The 23,990-nt window shown below is 28.0% G+C and overlaps 2 protein-coding genes across 4 annotated transcripts in view; both read right to left on the bottom strand.

Annotated features, from left to right (window-relative positions):
• Positions 1-4,317: 4,317 nt before the first annotated feature.
• LOC136072059 (E3 ubiquitin-protein ligase MYLIP-like) lies at positions 4,318-7,174 on the bottom strand. The gene is made up of 4 exons (XM_065820155.1): positions 6,943-7,174; positions 6,532-6,722; positions 5,992-6,363; positions 4,318-5,892 (listed from the first exon to the last, which is right to left on the bottom strand). The coding sequence occupies exons 1-4, from the start codon at positions 7,090-7,092 to the stop codon at positions 5,154-5,156; spliced, it is 1,452 nt and encodes a 483-aa protein (XP_065676227.1). The 5' UTR covers positions 7,093-7,174; the 3' UTR covers positions 4,318-5,153.
• Positions 7,175-17,782: 10,608 nt separating this feature from the next.
• LOC136072138 (dynein regulatory complex subunit 4-like) overlaps positions 17,783-23,990 on the bottom strand; it is a 53,418-nt gene continuing 47,210 nt past the window's right edge. For all 3 annotated transcript variants that reach the window (XM_065820653.1, XM_065820654.1, XM_065820655.1), the window contains 3 exons: positions 21,060-21,137; positions 20,848-20,913; positions 17,783-18,045 (listed from right to left, as the gene is read on the bottom strand). In XM_065820653.1, the coding sequence (XP_065676725.1) occupies positions 17,899-18,045; positions 20,848-20,913; positions 21,060-21,137 (291 nt within the window). In that variant the 3' untranslated portion in view covers positions 17,783-17,898. The remainder of the gene's footprint in view (positions 18,046-20,847; positions 20,914-21,059; positions 21,138-23,990) is intronic.

Here is a 23,990-nt window from a genome sequence, read left to right as displayed (position 1 = left end):
ATGGAATTTTGTTTATTTGGCATTCTATTATTATTTAAAATCTAAAAAATATTATCTATATATATATATAGACACACATTCATATACTAATAAATACATAAAGGATTCACCATATAAAATAGTAAACATATATATGAAGCTATAAAATTATGACTACTATGTAATGAATTTCGATGTAACTTCCACATGCTGTTTGTAGTTTTAAAAATTACTTTTCAGAACTATATTTGAGTAGAGCAAAGTGGATGTTTTACCTGGAAAAAAAAAGAGTTAAAAGAACTACATGAAGGGATGATATTAGACCATAATCATTTTGAACCGTAACTAAGGGCGTTGCTATGTAAATTTCCAAATATAGATAGTCTAAAAAGTTATCAAAACTGACATAAAAGGTATGGTAGGTGATTTTATTTTTTTGGGAATGAAAGTAGTGGTATATATGATGCTGTTTTAACAATAAAAAATTTTTTCAAAAAAATATCTTTTTCATCATTTTTTATAGGGCTACCACCTTAATGTTTTAGGCTTCTTTTACATTGAACCTTATTTTTCTTTTGACAAGAGCCCAATATCTTTTGATTAGACGTAGTTCAAGACAATTTGGTGGATTGCAGTGTTTTTCAACTAAATCTACTTTATATTCTCTAAGCCAGTTTAAAGTTGTCCCAGAGTTGTGGCATGATGCTAAATCGGGCCAAAATAACGAGTTACCCGTGTGTGTTTTTAAAAACGGCAAAAGACGTTTCTTGAGGCATTCTATTATGTATATTTTGGTGTTAATTGTTCCCGTAGTCACAAAACAAGAGCTTCTTTCACCACATTCACAAATTGCTTGCCAAACTAAGAATTTTTTAGCGAAATTTTGCATTCCAATACATTTATAATTGCAATTCAGTTTCTTGAGATTAATTGCTGAATAATATTGGTGTCCTGGAAGAGATCGGAAATATGCAGCACAATAAGTTTCATCGTCAATAATCAAACAAGATTTTTTGGCAAATAATTTTTTATAAAGCAGCTTTGAATAACAAATTGCAACATTTTCTTGCTTTTCTTCAAGACGAGGAGCTTTTTTCTTTCTATAAGATTTATAGCCACAATTTCTCTTTATTCTTTATTGTATAGTGGAAGCACTTGTCTTAAATTTATTCGCTAAAGTTCAAACAGATATCCCCGGTTTTCTGTCTAAGGCATCTTTTACTTTTTTACCAATATCTCGTCTAACAAAACATATCTTTTTTCCTGATTTCCTTTTGATTGTACCAATGCCCTTAAATCGTTTCACAACGCTCTGCACTGTTCTCAAAGCAATCTGCAACTCTTTAGAAATTGTTTTGTTTGATACACCCGGATTTTCAACGAGAAAATGAAAAAATTTTTCTCGCCTCTTATCTTAATTTGATGACATTTCAATTAAAACTAATTGTTTGATAACAGAATTGTTTAAATTTTGAATAACACTAATACAATGACATTTTAAAACAATTAGCTATTTAAAATGATGTACGGTTTCCGCAAACACCACATCAGAGCACGCGCAAATTTTTTCTGTTACTTGTCTTAAAACATGATATACAGATTATGTTGAATAAGACTTCTTCAACTTTAAGATTTGCAATATCTCAGGAATCATGGTTTTTAGAAAAAGACAATTTTTGTAGATAATTTCTAAAAAATTGATCAAGAAAAACTTTTGCTTGATCATTGGTGGGGACTTTTGATATTTTATTTGTAATAATGTCCCCAAGGTCTGTACCAATTTTCAGCTCAATGCGAATTATTGTAAACTGAAATGTCTAATTTGACCGGACTATAAGCAGATTTGAACATATTTTTACAATCAGATAAAGCTAGTTTTAATCTTTTAAAACAATTTTTTGAGGTTTGATGTTTTAATTTTCTTTTTTTACCCTTCGTTTTATTGTTTTCTATTGATATACATACTTCAAAATTATTTTCTGATGTAGGCGGTATAAAGGACATCAGCTTATATATATCTCTTCTTTAAGTGTTTTTTTTAACGATTTAAATTTACCTACAACAATTTTAGTTTTGCTGTACAAGCTCAAATTATTTTCGATTACTAAAAATAAATTTGAGAATCGGCTTCTAAAATTCGAGCACACCGTTTTCAAACATTTATCATTCATTAACTGAAGTACCTATTACTAGATTGGTAGCAGCGTCTTATATCAAAAATCGAATGTAATATTTGTAAAAATTGCTACAAAATCAATTCTCTTTGAAAAATAATTAATAACTTGAATAATTATATTGTCTTTGAAAATGTATTAACGATTGCAACTCTACAATTCTTTTGTACTTCCCCACAAAGTAATTCTTGTGTGAATGTATATAAAAGCTGTAGCGCTAAATTTGAGAATAGCTTTATAATTTTCTGGTTATACAGTTATTATTAATATGCTAAAAGAATATGAAAGTGGAGTTTCTAAAAGGAGCATGAAGAAAGTGAGAGAGAGGAAATGGTTGCTAAACTTCCGAATATGACAAAAAAAATTTTATCAATCAATATGCAACTTCCATTAACTATAGAAAATAATAAAAATAATGAAAAAAAGATGAAAACAATAACATAGAAAATGAGGTAGCCTGCCTCTATCCTTTAAATAAAGTTCTACAATGCGTAATAATGAACTTGACTCAGTTACTCCAATTTTCACTATCTTTAATGACATCTCTAACATCTGCAAAACAAACAATTTACTTTTTAGGCATTTAATATTATTTTTTTATAAATTCTCAGTTTTATGACTCATTACACACACTTATAATTTTTTTATTAAGTTTTTTTATTAATTATTTTATTTATCTTCAAAGCGAAAGTTCAAAAACCAGTATAGGTATTTTTCGGTTAAATATTCTCAAAATGTGATGAATAATGGCTGATGGAATAGTATGATTGAAAATAATGAATGTTTTCTGAATCCATTGAAGGTGTTTTTTGTTATTTTTGAAAATTGTTTTTAACCGATTACGACAATGTATTTGTCAAAAGTGATTTTTACAATTGGAAAAAAGCTGAACAAACTATTTTTGGCCACAAAAACAGAAAGGAACATATTCAATGTATGATTAAGTGGATAGAATTCATAAAACAAAATACTCATATCGATAAATATATGGTAAGCTAAGTTAAAGGCAAGATTAATTATTGGGTTGCGATCTTAAATAAAATAGTAGTAGTTATTCGTTTTTTAGCCGGAAGAGGTTTCCGTCAAATAACGGAAATTACACATTACGTGTTAGAACTATTGACTCAATTTGATCCAGTTTTAAAGCTAAACATTGACACTTTTGCAAATAAAAGTAAAGGTAATATTATTTGCCTAAAACTATTTGTGAAGAGCTAATTGATATTATGTCTCAAATGGTTTTAACGCACATTATTGACGATATATATATATATATATATATATATATATATATATATATATATATATATATATATATATATATATATATATATATATATAAAATATAATATAAAACAGACTGCTGAAACCCTTTAATATTCCTTTATATAAACCTATATTTATTTTTTTTAATATTATGGTCGCTATATTTTATTAGTATATATTGTCATGGCAAATAATATGTAAGGTATTTTTTTTCTATTTACGACAAATTTCTATTATCTTAGAACTTTAAAAATCAATTAACACAAGAAAGATATTATAGTAGATTGTTTTTACTTGTAAAGGAAGCACTTAGCAAATTGGAATTACTTTCCTGTATTCTGGATTTTTTACATTTTTTTTTAAAACTAAAATTTCCCGGAAACAGAGTAACTCAAAGAACAATACATACTGACGTGATTCTTATGTATTTGATATTTAGGGAGTTAAAAATATTATTTGTAAACGTTTACTATAGTGTTCCGTTGCCATACCTTCGTTATATAATTGAGATATGTCGTATTAAGTATAAGTTTTTTTGTTTGCGATGAGAAAGAGGAGTGTTAATTTTGTACAAGAGAGAGGAGGCCCTAAATCAGTGATATATTGAGTACGTTCTTTGTGAATGCCCCTCTTCATAAAAAACGATCTGCAAAAACTTTTTTTTGTTTATGTATTTTAAAAACATGTTTTAAAAAAAGAAAGCATTTAATTTTCAAAATATACTGTTTTCTTTTTCATACTTTATGTATTTATATACTTTTTATATTTTTCAAAAAAAACTGTTTTGTTTTTTATAATATAAAATTTATAAAAGTACAATTGCTCGTTTATCCGAATGTCTTGCGTAATAAGGCACACATAATGTGTAAAAAGTTGCAGGAAAAAAAAAAAAAAACGATTTTAAAGATCAATTGAAAATTAATACTTTGTCTGCCACACAAATAAACATTTTGTTTTTATACAAGTTTTAACATAATAAATTAAAAAATAATAGCATTACAATTTAAAAAACTTTTTTTCCTTTTTAAAAAATAAGATCTTTAAATAATATATCCTTGAAAACTATAAGTGAAGCCTAGACAGCACTTAACTAATTAAAAATTAAAAGAAACAAACAAAAAAACACATTACGAAAAATACTTTTTATGTGTTGCCTAAAACACCAACACAGTCTTTTTATAATTTTTTTTTTTAAATTACTAAAACAACTCAAAAGATAATTTCTAATAATGGAAATAAATATATGCTTTAACGCATCATCAAACATATCAAATATTAAGATAATGACCTTTTTAAACACCCTTGAGTTTCTACTGCTACAATATTAAACTTTAACAAACTGCACAGCAAAATTAAAAAAAATATTCAAGAATGTAAAACTGAGACAGTGCAAGGTTGCTATAAAATTGCCTTTTGATATGTACAAAAAAAAAATTATTGATAATCAATAATTTCCTAAAAACAGACAGGTTATAAAATATATATACATAAAAATTTTAGTTTAAAGCTTTCATTTTTAAGTTATCAGTTAGGAAATTTTCTTTCTCTACAACTGTGCCGGCAGCAACAAAGATTAAATTTTCTATAATACCTTTAAAAATTACATCGCTTTCAATAAAATTAATTTGATAAAACATTGTTAAAAACTTCTCTCGCAATTGTAGGTTTGATACAATAATAAATGGTAAATCTTTGACGTAACTTTACGTTGAAAAGTTTGTTTTTTTAGTAAAACTATATAACAGAATTATTTATGGAACCAACTGTTATAGGCTGTAAAGACTGAATTTCATTTGATAATTCTAAATTTTCTTTTAACAAATTATCTTCAGATGTGGAAACAATATGATTTAATCCCAAAAAAAATTTTGTTTTATTTTTTATTTTATATCTACAAAACGGACAGATTTTGCATAACTCACTGCAGTCAAAGCAAATTGTATGCCCACACTCTAAAACTACATCTATAATTCGATCACGACAGACTGAGCAATTAAATGACTCTTTCCACTGTTCAACCTGATTAGTTAGTCTAATAACTTGGCTTCTAAGACATTCAACTTCAGACAGTTCATTTAGTTTTCGAGTTTTACCCTCGTCATTTTTGGCATGTATTGTGGCTGCAGCAGAAGTACCAAAATTGTAAAGTATCCTACGTGCATGATCGTAAGCTTCCGTACATGTTCTTTCTGTGTCAAAAATATAATTTTGTTCTGTCATATGATCACTTGGTAACCAAGATAAAAATGTGTCAAAAAAGTCTCTAGCAACTTGTTGCTTTACAGCAGGTCGAATACTATCACACCTATAAAATGCATGGTGCTCTGTTATAGAACGATAAAGAGCTTGCGCACTATCTTTACTATTTAATTGATATACAATGCTAACAATATCGCCAATGTCAGAACTACAAATATCTAATTTTACAGTTTTTCCTGATCGAGTTGCCATTCGTAGGCAGTTAAATGGCACCCTAAAAAAATAGAATCTTGCTACCAAAGTTGTTGTGAAAGTTAAAAAATACAAAATTTTTTCTTAATAAAAAATCTAAATTTTTTAAATAAAAATTAACCTTTCTATTAAATCATTTCCTTTGTCAAGCTTTAAACAATCAATTCCAATTCCAAGAAATACAGGTTTATTGTTAGAATCCAATCTGACATAATGATGTTCCATACCATAATCATCAGATTCTGCAACTCCTTTCAACAAAAAAAATTGAGCTGCTTCTTTTGATATTCCTTGTAACTTGCAGTGCTCAATGATAACTTCAGACCGAAATTCAGGTAGCCAATGAGAGCATCTAGAAGGGTTATAACCGATGTGATTTTCACAAAAATCACCTGCTTCAGCTTGAGATAATAAAGCATACAAATAAGATAAACTGACTTCGTGATATTTTCCTGCTAGTAAATCTTCTTTAACATTAAGAAAAAACTGCCACCTAAAGATTTTTTTTAACTTGAGCATAACATGTTCTATGTCACGTTTTAACTCTTTTAACTCAAAAGTTACTTTAGGAAAAATTTGAAACTAGATAAAACTTATTTTTCTAAATAATTTATATTGGAAATTAAAAAAACAACAACTAGAAAATCATGATTATAATTACCTTGTAGATTCTTGAAGTAACTGATGAGGTTGAACATAAAATTTCACACAAAACATCAATGAAAAAGGTTCAGGCTTATTTATTTGTCGAGATATTCGATTTCTCATGTTTAACCAATGTATTTCACCTCTAGAATTAGTATACTGTAAACCAAAATAATCTTTTTCAACAATTCCAAGTTTATTGCAAACCTGAAATATAAAACGAGTTTGGTCTTAAAAAAACTGCGTCATGTGGACTTTGTACCCTAAACAATCATGTCGAAATTTTAACAATTGCTTATTTTTTCTCATTGTTTGTCTCACTGTTATTGTATTTTCAACAAATCCATAAAGCAATAATTGTCTCCCAAAAAAAAAAACTTACTTTGGACTTTGTACCCTAAGCAAAATTTAATAACTTAGAAAATACCTCGTCCATAACGTCTTGACCTTTAGCATCTTCTTTAAATTTAAACGAAAAGCATACATTGTCTCTTTGCGTAACTAAACACCAAATTTTATTCTGAGTTAATGACATCTTCGTTCGAGACATAGATTCTAGCTTACTTTCATCGTCCATTCTTGGTTAAGTTCTAAGCTACCATGCATAAAACAATAAAGAAAAGCTTAGTTTGATGAGAATCAGTCATAGCCAATTAAATCTTTTAAAATAATATCGAGCCAATCATATATTTTAAAAATACTTATGCACCAATCAAATTAATTCAATTTATGCTTTTACGCAAAAAAACATTTACCTTTGTAGAGTTCGACTTTGAACCCTAAGGGAAAATCCCAATTACGTTTTTAGAGAAGAAAAAAACAGATGTTTTAACTCATCGGAAAATTAAGAGCAGATGAATAAAAGCTCTTAAACTGCCGTGTAAAGCCACAACACTTAAACAATCGTTTTTGAGTGTTTTTTTGAAATGTAGCATTTATAATAAATTTGCCCGGTTTCATGTAATCTGGAGCATAAATTGTATATATATTTTTTTAAATATTACTGACTTAAAAGACAGTAACTCTCGCATTAAACTATGTTTGTAAAGTTTAAAACATTAAAACGTTTTTTCAAGTTTTGGCTTTACAAGGCAGGAGGAAGGGTGGGTGGGGGGAAGGGCATAACTAAAGCATGTCTATCTGGATAAAATTAAAATAATCAAAATTTATTTGTTATTTTTCTTAAAAAAATTAAATCATATTTTGTTTGAATTTCTAAAAAATGAAGTCAACATAAAGAAAAAGTCAACGAACACAACATACTGAGTTATATTAGTTTAAAGTTAAATTATACACCTAATATTTCGATAATTTTTTTTAACTTAAAAATTGAACAAAGTATATTTAAATAGTAAAAGCTTAAAAATAAACATTTCACAAAATGGTTTATAGAAACTAATTTAAAAAGTTAAGAAATCGCTAACGCAGAAAAATTGTTGTTTTTGAACGTTTTTTATTTCGTTGTAAAAAGAGAATTAGCGATTTAATTAGTTTATAAATTCATTATAATTGGATATTTATAAATTGTAGGCGGATCTTTTGATTGGATAATCATAAAGAATCTAGTTATAGACATTGTCATTGAAGGTTAATTCGGGCTTGCATGCGCAAAACAAAACAAAACAAGCGTCCTGCCAGTCCTGTTATGACATATTCAAATGTCGTTTTAAGCTGACTAAACACTTATAAGTTATAATAACGCGTGTGTAAAAACATACTTGTTAACATATACATACATAAAACACGTATAGATTATAAAGTTCATTATTTCAAAGATAGTTTTAAAAGTTCTTAGCATTTTATATTATGTTTAACCAGTACAAATTCAATTGCTTGTTACTCGTTTTTAAACTAAACTGTTTTAAATTAGGTCCTTGATTTTGCAAAAAACAATTCAGGATTCTCTAAAAAAATTTTCAATTAAAAAAAATAGTTTCTGTTTCCATATTTTTCCAACCCATATTTTTTTTTCTTAATGCTTCAATACCAGCATCCACATCTTTCATATCTGTTGCAATGATTTTGCAAAAAATATAACTACTTTAACGCAGTTTTTTTTTACAGGTAAATATATACTTAGTAATATATTAGTTAAATTTTAAATGGAGTTATATATTAATTTTAGTGAAATACACAAAACTGGGAAATGTACTTAGAATGCGTACAAAAATAATATAATAATAAAAACGAAAAAGCTTACAAAGTTCTTGACTCATGTATAGATCATAAGAGATCCCCATTTTTCCAGTATTCGAAAAAATTTGCAGATATGAAGAAAATCGGAAAATGTTTTAAAGATATGAAATAGAAATGTTTTGTACATAAAGTTTTAACTTTGGTACATAAATAACTTTAAGTAATTTATGTACCAAAGTTACCTGTACAAAGTACAGCCATTATTATTCATGATACATGAAATTTAAAAGATTAAAAGTTATAAACTAAATTTGTATAACAAATTTATAAAAAAAGATCGTAAATGTTTTTAAAAGTAGTTGTTCATCAAGTTTTTAAAATTCCTTTGCAATTTTTTTTTTTTTTTTTTTTTTTTGCAGTTTAATTTGCTAGTGGATTCAACTCAAAACTATATGAAATATTCAAATTTTTTTATTTAGAAGTTCGCACTTTATCTCAAATTTACGTGTTAAGCTATAGGTGCATAAATATTTAGTGAATTATTTGAACGAAATAATTTTTATTGTAAAGAGAGATTATTATAAACGTTGGCATGTCTGAAAAATTTTGAATAGATTATGATTTTTAAAACACGAGTTCAGAAGACAACAACAAATCAGAAAACTATAATCTAATTATACATTACAATTACTATAATACTACATTGTTTAGAATAAAAAAAGCAAAAAGAAGCACAAAGTAACATAAGAAAAAAAAATTTATTATCTCGCATGTACTTTCTCGTTTATCTTTTAAACACTTTAGTAGATTTTTAAGCATTTTAAAACTACATATTTTTTCACATTTTTATTTTGCTAGTAGCATATTGTTACTTTTTCAAATATTATGCTACTGACGCACGGTTAGCACGGAATCTGGTAATGCCAACCTAGCTGACCCAAGAACGCCACTTATATGGGATGATAGTGAACACGTCAAGGTACCATGTGATGCAAATTTTAAAAATCTTTCAATTTTGCGCGCGGAAAATAAATTTATTTAAATGCTCAAATTAAGTGAGTAGTTAAGTATCGACCAGCAATTTTACGAGATTGAATAACATGATTTACAAGACTTCATCATTCATTGCAGTGAGCAACAACCCGACCTGTACCAGAATCTTTATTTCCATCGTTAATTCAAGTGTTGACCTGCTCCTCAAAAATTCTTTTAAAATTTGGCTCTACCATCTTGCTGCTATTATACATCTTGGGTACCAAAACCAAACAGTTAATGGTTACATTTATGTAACCATTATTTTGAAAATAGTGACCAAATATCATAGTAATTGGTAACGCTTTAAGGTCTGATTAACAAAAACTTACAAACTATAATTTATAATTTAAATTAAACTATAAATAAAAACTACCATAAATCCTTAACCAGTGAACCAATCCGACTGAAACTTTATCCAGAGTTTGGTGTGGCCATATGCTACATTTCCATCGATTTTTATCAAAAGTTTTACAGGTTTTACAATTTTATCAGACATTTTACAGGCGTTTTTTATTGTAGCACTATAAAGTCAAAATTTCTTTTAATTTGGACATTTAAACTAAATTATTTTCCGCGGACAAAATATTTCAAAATTTGCATCACAAGGTACCTTGATGTGTACGCAAACACCCCATATAAATAGCGTTTTTGCAAGAACGCCAACCTAGTGATAATGCCAACCTAGCTGACCCAGCTAGGTTAGCATCATCAGGGTCAGTTAGGTTAGCATTACCAGGATCCGTGCTAATCGTGGTTATTAAATAATATTGACAACAACGTATTAAGTTAACTAAAATAATGCTAAGACGTAAATAGTGACAAGTATTGACAAACAAAATAAATTAAATTACATGTTTTGTGCCTTTTTTGTGAATTTTTTATGAAACCTATTGCATAATATTTAAAGTTATTGCATTATAGATTATTATACCATTTGATTTAGGGGAGAGCGGTGCATAATAAGGACACGTTTTTTAGGATAAACTAATTATAAGTAACACTATATTTTAAGTTCTTTTTTTAGTTTTTTATACTTTTTTCATCAAATGCAGTTTTCCACAAGACGCGTGAATTTTTTTGTCACGACGTTTTGATTTCCACATATTATGTTTTACCCTACTATTTTCGTTATTAACAATAAAATGGCAGATAAAAGTATACGCTGTATGCTTTTGAAAAAAACATATAAATATAAAAAATAGTATTTAATATAATACTTTTTTAGAATGTTTAAGAATATAAATAATAACTTCTTATAGAAACACGTCGAAAAACTGTTACTGCAAGAAGCAACAAGTTCAACTCTGAAAGAAGGTAGTCCTTCTTGCGAAGGAAACTTTTTATTTGATGAATTAGCTGATGCTTGCCAATTTTCAGGGTAAATTCTTAGTAGTACCTTGGATTCTTCTATTAATTTTTTGTTTCTAGAACCACCTTTTAATTGCTGTTCTATCGGCAAACTATTTTTTTATTTTTTATCGATTGAATAGATTGTAGTTCGTTTAAATCCATAAATATTTGCAATTTCTGATACTTTGGATAATGAAAACATTTTTACTTTCTAGATTATGACATTAATTTATTGTTTGATGACAATTTTTAATTGTTGGGATATTTTCCAAAACGTGGATTATTTTTTTTTTGGCAGTTAGAAATAATAATCCAGTCAATAAAAATAATGAATATGGCAATTAAACAATTATTATGGTAAATTAAAATAATTAATATCCACATAATTTAATTTATATATATATTTTAGGTATATCCAAAAAATTATTTTTGAATCCACTATTCATGATTTCAGTATCCATTTAAAATATTTTAGAATTCAAAAAATAGCCACAATCATTATTTTATTGTTCCAACTGAATACAACCCATTATTATTTAACACAAATTTTCATCATAAATATGAAAACTTTTATTCAAAATATAGTGTTTTTAAATTGTCGAAATTGAATGCAAAAGTGTCGAAATGTAGTGATATATTGTCAAAATGAGGTGAGAAACCCTGTAAGTATCCTTTTTAATTATTTAAACAGCAATTGCGAATCAAACAATCAACAATGAAAACCGTTCAAGGATAATTGAATCTTACCTAAATGGAAATTCACCATAAGAAATTGCAAATATTCTTGAATTTAAACAAACTACAATATATTCAATTATAAAAAAAAAATAAAAAAAAATTATAAAAAAAATTATAAAAAAAAAATAAAAATGGTTTGCCGATAGAACGGCAATTAAAAGGTGGTTCTAGAAACAAAAAATTAATAGAAGAATCAAAGGTACTAATCAAATAATGGTTTGATGATGATTGTGGAATAATTCTTAAGAAAATTACATAAAGACTTTTTGAACAAAAGTCCATAAATTACCGATTAAATAGTATGTGCTATGCATTCTTTGATGTTTTTACCTCCATATTCTCCTCTTTTAAATTCTATTGAAAATATGTTTTCTGAATGAAAACAGTTTATCAGAAGATGTACGTCTAGAACTCAAGAGGAGCTACTTGAAAATATACAAAACGGTGCATTGAATATTACTAGCATAAACTGTAATAATTATTTTGGGCACGTGCTTAGGTATGGTTAGGCTTAGGTATATGATTCCCTGTTCAAGAAGAGAACCGATTATTGAAAAATAAACTTACTTTTGTATTTTTTTTTTAATTAAGCGAGTATTTGCAATTACAATGTTTTACATATGATAATTTTTCGTTTAAACTTTATTTTGTATGGAAACTAAAAAGTTATGTTATCTAAATGAATTTATAAAGAACCTAACTGTTTTATTTCTATATTATTTAAAGTGTTCTTAGGGCTGTCAAAATTGAATGCAAAACAGTGAAACATTGCCATGGTAAGGGCAAAATAGGGTATACAATGTAACAATAACATATGCTGCTAAAAGCAGATATTTAGGCTGTGTGTACCATTGGGTGACTGGTACTTACGGATATATGGCTGACAGAAGCACAGGGATGACTAGTAACAGCCACGTCACATGTGTCAGCAACAGGGTTTGTTTTAATGAAACTAATATTTCATTAGTATAATTAGTAGTTTCTGCTGCTCAATTAAGGTATTGGTTTCAATATTATATTTGTTTCAGTATTAGTAACAATATTATATTTGTTTCAGTATTAGTAATAATTAGTAATTTTTGCTGCCAGAAAGTCTGCTTTAGAAATTCTATTAACTGGCCATACTCCTACTTTTTAAAAGTCGTTTATGGCATTTTTCATTGTAGCAGCTTCCAGGTAGGCTGAACCAAGAAGTGCAGCTACTAGAAACTAAGTGACCACGCGCCAGGGATTTATTCTTAACTATTTTCTGATATTGTGGTTATAGTAAGTGCTAAGTGGCTTCATAAAAGCCAAATCCAAGAGCTGCATTCGATGTATGCAATAAGAAGGCAAACACAGAAGAATTACACTTTTCTCTCTCGCAATGCCAATAAATTCAATACTTTTAGTGTGAGATATATGTCCGTCCAGTATATGTAGAACTTGAGAGCTTATTTTGGGCCCTGAATATTGAAGAAATTTTCTTAATCAAACAATAAACAATTCTTTTTGCATCCACCCGCTTGAGTGACATTCAGCTCAGGCACCTAGAGGATAGATGGATAGGGCATATCCATTAATTCTGGTTTCATTCGTTTACGAGGAAAAATCATCATAGGCGTCAGGTACCTACCACTTGCTGAAGAGCAAATAACAGTTGAAATAATTTATGAGAGTCACTTTGGAACTGTAGAAATACCTGTTTCATTAAAATTCCAGATATTTTCAACGTGTAGCTTATTTGTATCCTTAACTTCTTTCAGTGAAGAAAAAAAAAACACAGCCACTCGGTTAAAGCCGATAGCATGAGCGGCTGATGTAGCCTCCGGTTTGCAAAGTGACAAATGTTTGAAATGTCTCTCCATGAAAATTTTATACCAGTCATAACCAACAACGATAAGGTCATTATTAAAACTGCGTTTCTTATTGTTTTTAACTGCCAGCTCATACGCTAACTTTCTGAGCTCAAATGAGCTAAGTCCAAAAAGTATCTTTTCCATCAGCTGAATGTGCATGACAAATTTATTTTCTTCCTCTGCACAGTGATTTAGAAACACTTAAAATGGCCAAAACTATAGTTTTTTGAGTAGCGCAATTTAAATAATGTTATTAGCTCACTATTTTCTACGGTTTTTTATGATTCTAACGGTATAAAAAATAAGTACTGAAATAATATATTTAAACGTTAATTTATGTTTAAAAGTGACAGAAAACAGCTTTTTTTTATCATTAAAATTTTATCATTATTAAAACTTGATTTTCTTCCTAAATACAAAATCATTCATTTTAATTTTCATTATATACAAAGATAATAAATGATTTGATCTTATATTTTAATAATTTGTTTATACATCTTGTAAGAAATGCATTTAAAAAATGCAACTTAAACGATTTTAAACTGATTTTTATAGAACTAGGACTTTTTACCTTAGACTTCCTTCGCTAAGCTAATTCCTATTTTAAAGAGAGTTTGTATCGTTTTATAAGAAACTAAAAAAGTTAGCTGCTCCAACTTGCCACATTTTGAAATAATGTTGCTTTAAAAAAGCTAATTTTATTTAAAAAATTAACGATGTAAAAGCTATTGCAGCGTAAATTACCTTTAACTTTTATGTTTTAAGAGTTTTTCCTGACATTTCTGAACAAAACTTTTAATGTGAATATATATATATGCACATTCAAAAGTTAATATCATTTTTCTTTTACTTTATAAAGATCAATTTTATTTAGTTACTGAGGACAGAATTTAGATTGATAGAAATGAATAACTTCATTTTTCTTTTTGATTACATTTTTTTTTACAAAAAAAAAAAACTCTTACAACCTTCTTACTCTTTTCAAACGCTTTTTAAATACAAGGATTTTTTAGAAAAATTTTTACTCTTCTTATAAGCTTGTGGTACACTATACAATTAGCTTTTTTATGTCCTTGAGCCACTATACAAGTAGCTTTTTTATGTCCTTGAGCATCATTTATCACGGAGCTGTTTGTTGCATAGCACTTTCACTCCGTGACTGTCGATTTAATGTTCGTTTATAATTTCTCATATTATTTTTCTTGAAAAACAATTATTATTTGCGTAGAACCTTTTTGCCAAATAGCGCAAAAGTACCATAAAGTATACTAGAATAAAAAGTTTTCTGGAATAAATTCATTTATTCTAGAAAACTCACAATTATCTTATCAATCAATATAAAAAAATTATATATAAATATATATATATATACACACACACACACACACACACACACACACACACACACACACACACACACACACACACACACACACACCGACATTCATATATATAACTTAAAATATAATGGAAGATATATTTTATGTGGAATACAAATGTATTTAGGATAAAATTATTTTATTTCATAAAAATGTCATATATAATTAGTCTAAAATTTATTTAAAAACACTCGGGGGTAAAGTGGGGAATACCCCATTATGCCCCATATTTCATACCCCATTATGCCCCATTGGTGGCATATTGCTAAACACGGTACTCCTTCTAAAAAAAATACACATATTTCAAAATTCAAAATTTTCAATAATACCCAGTTATATAATATTTAATTGAATTATAAGCTTCAGCATATCATATAAAACAATAAAGTTCTGCATCTTATTTTATGACAAAGTTAAATACGTCTGAGTGCAGGCGGTGAGATCTGTTGCAAGGACACGCCTCTGGCGAGTGGCGTTAGTGCATGTCTCGGGCTCTCCGAAACGTCATTGGTGATGGCATTGTATTCCTGAGGAGGGGGATCACCATTATCCACTACTTAATTCTGATTGGTTATCATGGTACCAACATTTTTTACCTCTAACATCCACGTATTATAGCGCTTTGTAAGCTTTATATTATGTATTTGTTACATTAACAACATTTATATACTTTTATGTCATACAGGTGATTATCAGTTTTCAATTTATTATTTAGAGTTTAGACCATAAATAGTACCACATTTATTAGCCTATTTTTTCTTTTTATATCGCCCGAACTATCATTTTTATCGTTTTACTAAATATTTTGTTATCTACTTATTTTATTTTATTGTTTTTGTATGGCGCGATAATTTTAGCCATGGTTGCCATTAATAAACCAGCGGCTCTATATTGACTTGTTTACTCATAGACCATTGTTTTATTATTTGTTTAGGATGACTAGAGCGTGAGTTATTGTTCACCCTATCCCTGAGTCCTAAAATTTTATTCCTTCTACAAAGTAGTCTTTACATTCATTTATGATTTTTATCAATGCCATCATCTACAATCTACTTTTATTTTCACATCTCCCAGGTCTACGTAACTGGACGGCTCCGTTGGTCTCTTTTTGCGACCATTGTGTCGCATAAACAAATAAATTTATTCTTTGTGGCTGGTGAGCTCCGACTATTTCCAATGTACACTACAACGACAAAACGGACATTGGCTATCCCGCTGGATGTGGTTACGGTGCTCAAAAACCTAATGACTACGCTGACCCTCACGCACACGTTCATTCGGAAGCTCCACAATGCACGTCGGATCAGCGTTCGCTGACTATGTGCTCGGATCTAAAATCTCACTCCATAGGACATCATTCCACACCAGCACGGGGCAGTAGCTCTTTTGGCCTACGGTGACTAATGTGTGCATTCGATCAATTGAAATCCACTCTGTAGATCTTACGTCTGGCTCTGATATGCTAGCCCATAAGCGCAAGGAGTGAGTGTGTTTAGCTTTCTATTCACCCGATTTGAAAGTGAACGAAAACATAACGAGACCATACTAGACGACCAAACGGAAGATACTAATGCACTACACCATTACACCTGTAGACATCAAAAGTCTATAAATCAGTATATCTAATATTCGTTCTTTGTTCTATACAGAGTGACTAAGCGTTAGTTGTTTCTCCCCTTGCCCCCTTATCGTCAATTCTTCGTGTTTCTACTTCACAAAAATCTTGCCACACATAGTATATTTTCTTATGATTTTTATTTTTTATTCAATGACACCATCTACAATCTGTTTTTATTTTCCCAGGTCTACGTAACTGGACGGCTCCGTTGGTCACTTTTTACGATCTTTATGTCGCATAAACAATTAAAATTACATCGAAGTTCATTTTAAGCCTTATTTAATTAGTCAAGTCAAATTTTGCTAAAATTTTAAACTAATGCAACTGATGGTGGCATTCAAAATATAATTAAAATCAATCACTATTGAGTTGTTTCCACACTCAGAATAAGGTCTATTATTGGTAATATATGGCACGGTAGGTGCCAATATTAACAAAAAAAAATTTTTTTTTTTCAAAGTTGCCATATGAAATGTATACCATTTTATGCGTATTACTCCAAGAAAGCGGTATAAGTTTTATATCTCTTATGCCATATGAAATGTATACCATTTTAGCGCAGATATTTAATTTAAATATAATTTATATCTAAATTTTGTTTATACTGCTTTATTGAAAATACTCACTCAATAGTTTATTAAGAAATTATAATTAGTTTATATTATGTTTGTTTATATTATGGTAGTAAAACTCTCTCAGTTTATATTAAATCATAATGTATATCCTTCAGGGGAAGTATTTGGGATTCTTTTGGGGTACTTGCTTTATACCTAACTTGTATTTAAATTTTTATTCAATTTATACTCAAATTATATATATATGGTTACATTCTAATGGCTTGTGCCATTACACTTAGAATCTACTAAATGTAATAGCACTAAAACCAAATTTTAACTAAATTTCCGAACTTAAGTAAATTTGAAAATTTAGTTGAAACCTAGCTTGACTCTATAGTTACCATTTTAGCGAAGTTGGGTCTCAAAAGTAGCAAAATTTTATAGTTAGTTTAAAAAATTATTGTTTCTTACGTTACCTAATTATTTTTCTTTTCCTTTTCCCGTTTCCGTAAATAAACGGACAAGTGGAAACTCAATGTAAATCTACTTACCAGGTAGATTGATTGTAATAAAGCAACTTTTGTCAGCAAACAGCAAATCCCAAAACCAATTCGAATGTTTTATTTTCAATTTATTTACTATTAATTTATAAATATACACAATTAAAAAATTAATTTAGTTTGTACATAATTTAGAAATAAAAAAATAAAATTGCATAATAAATAATATCAACTATGTAGGTTGGGAAACAAGCCCTGCAGCTCCTTTTCCAAGTCGTTGTCCAACATTGTTTTGCAGTGGTTTAAACCCAAGCTCTTCTACAGGAACTCCAAAAGAAGTAAGTTTAGCTTCATATGTGCGAATTAAATCGTTATGCGCCTATAAAATTAGCAAAAAGTTGCTTTTTATCTCAACTATATACTAGGGTGGGGAAAAAATTTTCTTTGTCATGTCCCAAAAATTGTAAACAACTATCAACATAATACTATATATATAATAGTAATACGATCAAATATAAAAGAGTATGATAGGTTTAGAGGTTCCAACTTTAATTCTTATTTAGAACCTTTTTCTAAAAACCATTAAAAATTTTTTTGAATTGTTTGCAATAATGTTTTTTTTATCTCAGTAAATTTTTAAAGTAACATTTTGATGTGCTCTCCTACAAAAAAAGGTTTTAAAATAGAAATACATTAATAATACTGATCTTTAGATACATTAATAAATCTGATCTCTCAAAGTATTTAAAAAACATCTTCCATACAGTTTTTTACTGTTCTTTAAGAGACATCGTCCGTTTTTTTTTACTGTTTTTCCTAACTTTGTTGTTTTCACGTATATTCCAATAGACAGAAAAGTTCCTGTTTTTGTTTTTAGGTATAAATGTCAACAACAAAAAAATCCTATAATAACGCTTCAAGTATTACATCTGTTTGATTACGTTGTTAAATATCTTGGTATTTTTATAGATTCGAACCTCTCATGGAATTTTCATATAGATGCACTCCGTAAAAAAACTTAATCAAGCTAATGGCGTGCTTTCAATAATTCGCCATTATGTTGATAAAACTACCCTTAAGAATCTGTATTTGGCAATTTTTCAGTCTCATCTCCACTACTGCTCTCAAGTTTAGGGACAAATTGGCAACTGTAATATTAATAAACTATTATCAGCTCAGCGCCAATTAATTCGAATAACAAATTTTTAAACTTTTCAAAAAACTTAAAATTCCTACCATGCCAGCATTAGTTAGATTTGCTAATCTTCTTTTTGTTTTTAACTCCCTTAATAAAAATTTACCTTCCTCTATTACCTTCTTCAATGAAACTCGATTTATACATTCACATTTAACTAGAAACATCAATAATGGAAAACTAAATGTACCTCCCTATAAAACTTTGAGGCATGGTAAGTATTCAATTACACATCAGTGCATCAGTGAATGGAATCGAAGTCTAGTGTGCATTGTGAATGAGTTTAAAAAATTAAAACTTAAAAATAATTTATCTTCTTTTCTTTTTTAAAACAAAATAAATCAAAACAAATTCTAAAAAAAAAATTATTTTAATATTTTTATCATTATTAACTTACTATTTTTATAGAAACTTGATTGTTTTTGTCTTTTTTTTTTTTCCATTACTGCTATTTTTATTATTACTACTATTATATAATTGTAGTAAATACTATAATTTTTGCTGTTAATTTTGCTCTATTAATGTATAAAGTTATTAGAGTTATTATTATTATTTTTTAAATAAATATTATTTGTATAATTATTTGGTGTCACTCCATTAATCAGGTTTCTGCATGAGTGACTACTTCCTTGTCAATCATTTATTTATATTTATTCCTAATAATGATATTTTGGTTTTATTATTTATAATATTATAGATTCTTGTTAACCAACCGTTGCATTCTGGTTTACCGATCACTGAACAATGTTCTTATCAACCTATACAATATAAAAACATCTGAATTAAAACCTAACGTCAGCCACATGCAGAAGTTTTAAGCTGTCTAACACTGTCCACCACACTACTACTACTCCACCACACTTGGATTTAATTTGATGGAAAAATTTACGAAACTAGAGAAGTACCTTTATGATATAAAAGTAATAAAACTTGAAAAAGAAGATCATTATATTATTTTCCTGTAATAGATATGATTATGTTGCTCCTCAAACAGCGGAGGCTGCTGAATCTCAAGAAGCAATTTCTATTTTGAGAAATTCTACATCATTTTTTCAAGCTTTAGTTGCAGATAATACAAATGTAAATATTGGTATTTACTTCATTCAAAGTTGAAATTAAAAAAATGAACCTACAACTGGTAAACCACTGCAATAGTTAAAATAGTTTACTGCATTGCAATTAGATCCTATTTAGAAAAGTGTTTAAAATGATATTTTAACTGCAGTACCAGCAACATTTAGAAAAGTGTTTAAAATGATATTTTAACTGCAGTACCAGCAACATTTAGGGGTAAAATAGGAAAATTAATTAAAGTTGATTTTTAACTAATAACAAATAAGACTTTAAGTCAATCAGGGGATTAGATGCACTATTAGTTGCAAATTAGTTTGCGGCTAAAAGCTTAGCAAGTGTCAAAAATTTTTGCTTCATGCTTGTTCAATTTTTCAAAATGGTTTGCAGGATTCTTCAACAGCTTATATAAGATGTAAAATATGAAGCAGCTTAACCTATAATCCTAATATTTCAGATAATCACTTGACACCAATAATAACTTTAGACTTTCCTTATCATAGCTAAGGAGTAGAAAGAGCTGTTAAAGATATTACTAGTGTTTCTGGAAAGATCTACATACATTATAGGAGACACAGAATATTAATAGCCATGCAAAAATCAAAGAAAATAAACCCAACTCAGAATAAAAACAAGACTTGTTATAAATAAGTTCTGTGTTGCAATAGAAAATTACATAAAAATGGAACATTTTGTCTTCTATCTTAAAAATAAAGTTAGAAACCACTAAATCTGACTCAATCAATATGAAATTTAGTTAAAAAAGTAGTCAAGTTGTTTAAATAATCTAACATTTACAAATTAAATAATAAATAAGTTTGCTATCTAAGTGTAAAACTATATGAATGCATGTAATATATACGTTGTAACAGCAATATTGTATAAAAATCTATATTCAAAAACACAAAAGTTAACCTTGCTAACTCTTGCTAGCTCATACTGAAGATCTTTAATAGCATTGTTCTTTGAATCAAGCACATCCTGATAAAATAATTAACACGCTTTTAATACTAAGTAAATAATACACAAAAAAATTTCTATAAATTCATTAATTTTTAAATATTCTAAAATGATAATTAAATATTAAAAAAAAAAAAAGTTTATTTATATACTAATCTCATAATTACCTCTAGTTTTCGTGTGACAATGGAGAGAGCAGTTGGGTCCAAATTTGAAGCTGATAGTACTTCATTTAACTGCGCTTCCTAGTAAGTCATATAAGTTGTTGCAAAAATAAATATTTCTATTTAATATTTAACTAATGATAATTGGCAGAACTAAAAGTCATTTTTAAAATTCACTAAAAGATACTTAAAATTGTCAAATCTATTTTGGTCAAATCAAAAATTTACTTGGTGTTATACTATATTATTCAACATAAAACAAATACTTTCTATATTGTTCAACATAAAACAAATACTTTCTATATTTTTCAACATAAAACAAATACATGTTATATTGTTAAATTATTCAAAATGGAATGGATACTTGTTATGTTGCATCAACCAATCATATAAAGAAATACTAATGCTTAAAATCAACAATTGGCCTGAGGAGTGAATTTGGCTACGTAAGTTTTGAAACATCTCAGGAGTTTTTTTTATGGAAACAACTTTGTACTAATTACTATGGTAAATTAATATTTTAGTTAGCTCAATGTAATCTAACTTAATGTAACTTTTCATTCATTAAATCTTATCTCTTGCAAATATCAACAGACCTACTTGCTTTTTGTAAAATTGAATTCGGCTGTTTCATCATTACATCTCAGTGTTAATAGCTATTATTCTTTTATTCACAAAAACTCCAATCAAGTCAAATGCATGGCCTAGGTATATATTTTAGTACCAATTAATCACCTTTTTTTTGTTTTTTTATAATTCTTGTTATTTTTATAATTTTCTTTTTAAGACTACATTCTTTTTGATGTTGCTTGAGATTGACTTTTTCTCTTTATCTCTCAGCCATTATTATTTGATGTTATTGGCAATTTTACTGCTTATCACACTGAATGGTTTGGCTCCAACACTGACTCTTATCTCTCTAAAGCTAATATTTTTATTTTTTTCAATTACAACTCACATTTTCCTGACAACTCTAAACAATTACCTTTGCTCCTTGGTGTGTCTTTTCTCTAACCTTATCTTGTGTCCAGTTTCTCTCTGTTCTCTAGTCTTTTAAATGGTTCAGATCATGCAACAATCTCACTAAAACTTTTTTCTTAGTTATATCAAAATTACCGCGTATCATCACAATTCTTACCTAGAAGTGATTCAAATTTCTTTAGTGACTTTTTAATTGATGGTGTTTGGGTTAATGTCTTTCATCTCTTTGCTGAAAAATTGCCATAGATTTGTTGAAAAATTACCATAGATATTGTCATAGATTTAGCAAAATTTTAAATTTAGAAAAATTTGCCATAGGTTTGCTGAAAAATTGCCATAGATATTGTCATAGATTTAGGCAAAGATAGAAGCTTTTATTTGTTATTGTAGGTTTCAGGCTTATTCTATAAGTTTTAAGCCTTATTCTATCCCACGGTATTCTTATTCTTGAGCAGCTGCGATTTCTAACTGTAATCATTGCTTCAATCTTACCTCTAAATAAATCTACCATTAGCACTGATTTTTTTTTTAAATAAGCAATAATGTAATAAATTTTGTGACAATTAGATGTATAATTACTGATGAACAAGAAGGATATTTAGAAACCACTTTAAATTTGCATAATAATACAGCATGGACTGTTAAAGGGTTATAAACACATTTTTACATTAAATTACATGTAAAACAACACATTTATACATATTTAGGTAGTTGTATTATGTTCAAATATTTTCATTATATGTAATACTAATAATTTGGTTCTGTTTAAATTGTATTTTTTATTTGCTTGCTTGTGTTTTGAAGGACAGTGTATATACTGCTGTATTGACGAAATTATTTTTTGTTTATATAGAACAGACAGCTGATTTTGAATCTTGAATTTAGGTTTTTAATGTTTCATAAAACAGATTCACTTAAAAATTTAAAATGGAGAAAATAAATAAAGAAATGTATATACCTTTGAATAAAAATAAACTTTCTTGCAACATACTAAGTAAATGTCAATTAAATTGAGGCTTATAAAATCATAGCACTTCATACATTTCTGATTTAAACAAAAAAGCTGCTACCTTACCAGACCAACTCATATTTTACTCCTTTGCAATTTTTTATAAAAAAGTCCAACAATAACAAAAATACATTTTAGAAACTTGTAATGATAAATTTCAAAGATCTATATAAGGTAAACCACCCAGTGGTCAATAAGTTGTTAATATTTTGCTGAACTAACACTAACTAAAGTGCCAAAATAGTGTCGGAAATGATATCTCTTTTTATATATATGAAAGAAGTTTGGCTATTGTAAACATAAAAATAAATACATACAATGATTTTGAGCAAAAAAAGTTCCATAAATACTCTTAACTCTTAGGAATAATTTTCATAAGTGTTTTCAGATAACTACAAATAACGCATGACAAATGTAAAGTAACTGAAATTTTTTCTTTTTCATGCTGACACGGAAACATATGAGATGAATGTACAAACCTTTAAAATAAAAATACTGAAAAGGGAGTGGGGTAGAAGGAGTGTCGAAAACGGGAAGATATTTATTATGTTTTTCAGTATTTGACAAAATAAAAATAAAAATTAACCATCATTACTTTATCTTATAACAGGGCTTCTGCGCCACAATCCAGTATTTTACCTTATTTGTACCAGTGATCTATGTTTGAAGTGATCAGTGATACCAGTTTCTATGTTTGAAAGTAACACTTCTATAAGTTATTGAATTTTATTCCAGTCTTCAACAACATCGCATTCTAGTCATTGACTAAAAAAAATGTTATAATTTGCTAGGGTTTTTAGAGAATTCCTTTTAAAATTGCTCTCTTGAATGTTATGATTGCTACACAACAATTCCCTTTGGACAATTATTAATGTTTTGTAAAGTTCTATTTGGACAATCATTAAATATTCTAACAAAAATTTGGAACTAATCTATAATTCCCT

Source organism: Hydra vulgaris, chromosome 15 (genome assembly GCF_038396675.1).
Source record: "Hydra vulgaris chromosome 15, alternate assembly HydraT2T_AEP".
Lineage (NCBI taxonomy): Eukaryota > Metazoa > Cnidaria > Hydrozoa > Anthoathecata > Hydridae > Hydra > Hydra vulgaris.
The sequence above is the reverse complement of the archived record's forward strand: the minus strand, read 5'-3'. Positions and strand labels throughout refer to the sequence as shown.

Excerpts from the sequence above, each read along its gene's own strand:
- LOC136072059 (XM_065820155.1), bottom strand. The coding sequence starts at position 7,092 with ATGGACGATGAAAGTAAGCTAGAATCTATGTCTCGAACGAAGATGTCA. Across the intron at positions 6,723-6,942 it reads GTCAAGACGTTATGGACGAG|GTTTGCAATAAACTTGGAAT; the intron begins GTATTTTCTAAG and ends TTTATATTTCAG. Across the intron at positions 5,893-5,991 it reads GGAAATGATTTAATAGAAAG|GGTGCCATTTAACTGCCTAC; the intron begins GTTAATTTTTAT and ends CTATTTTTTTAG.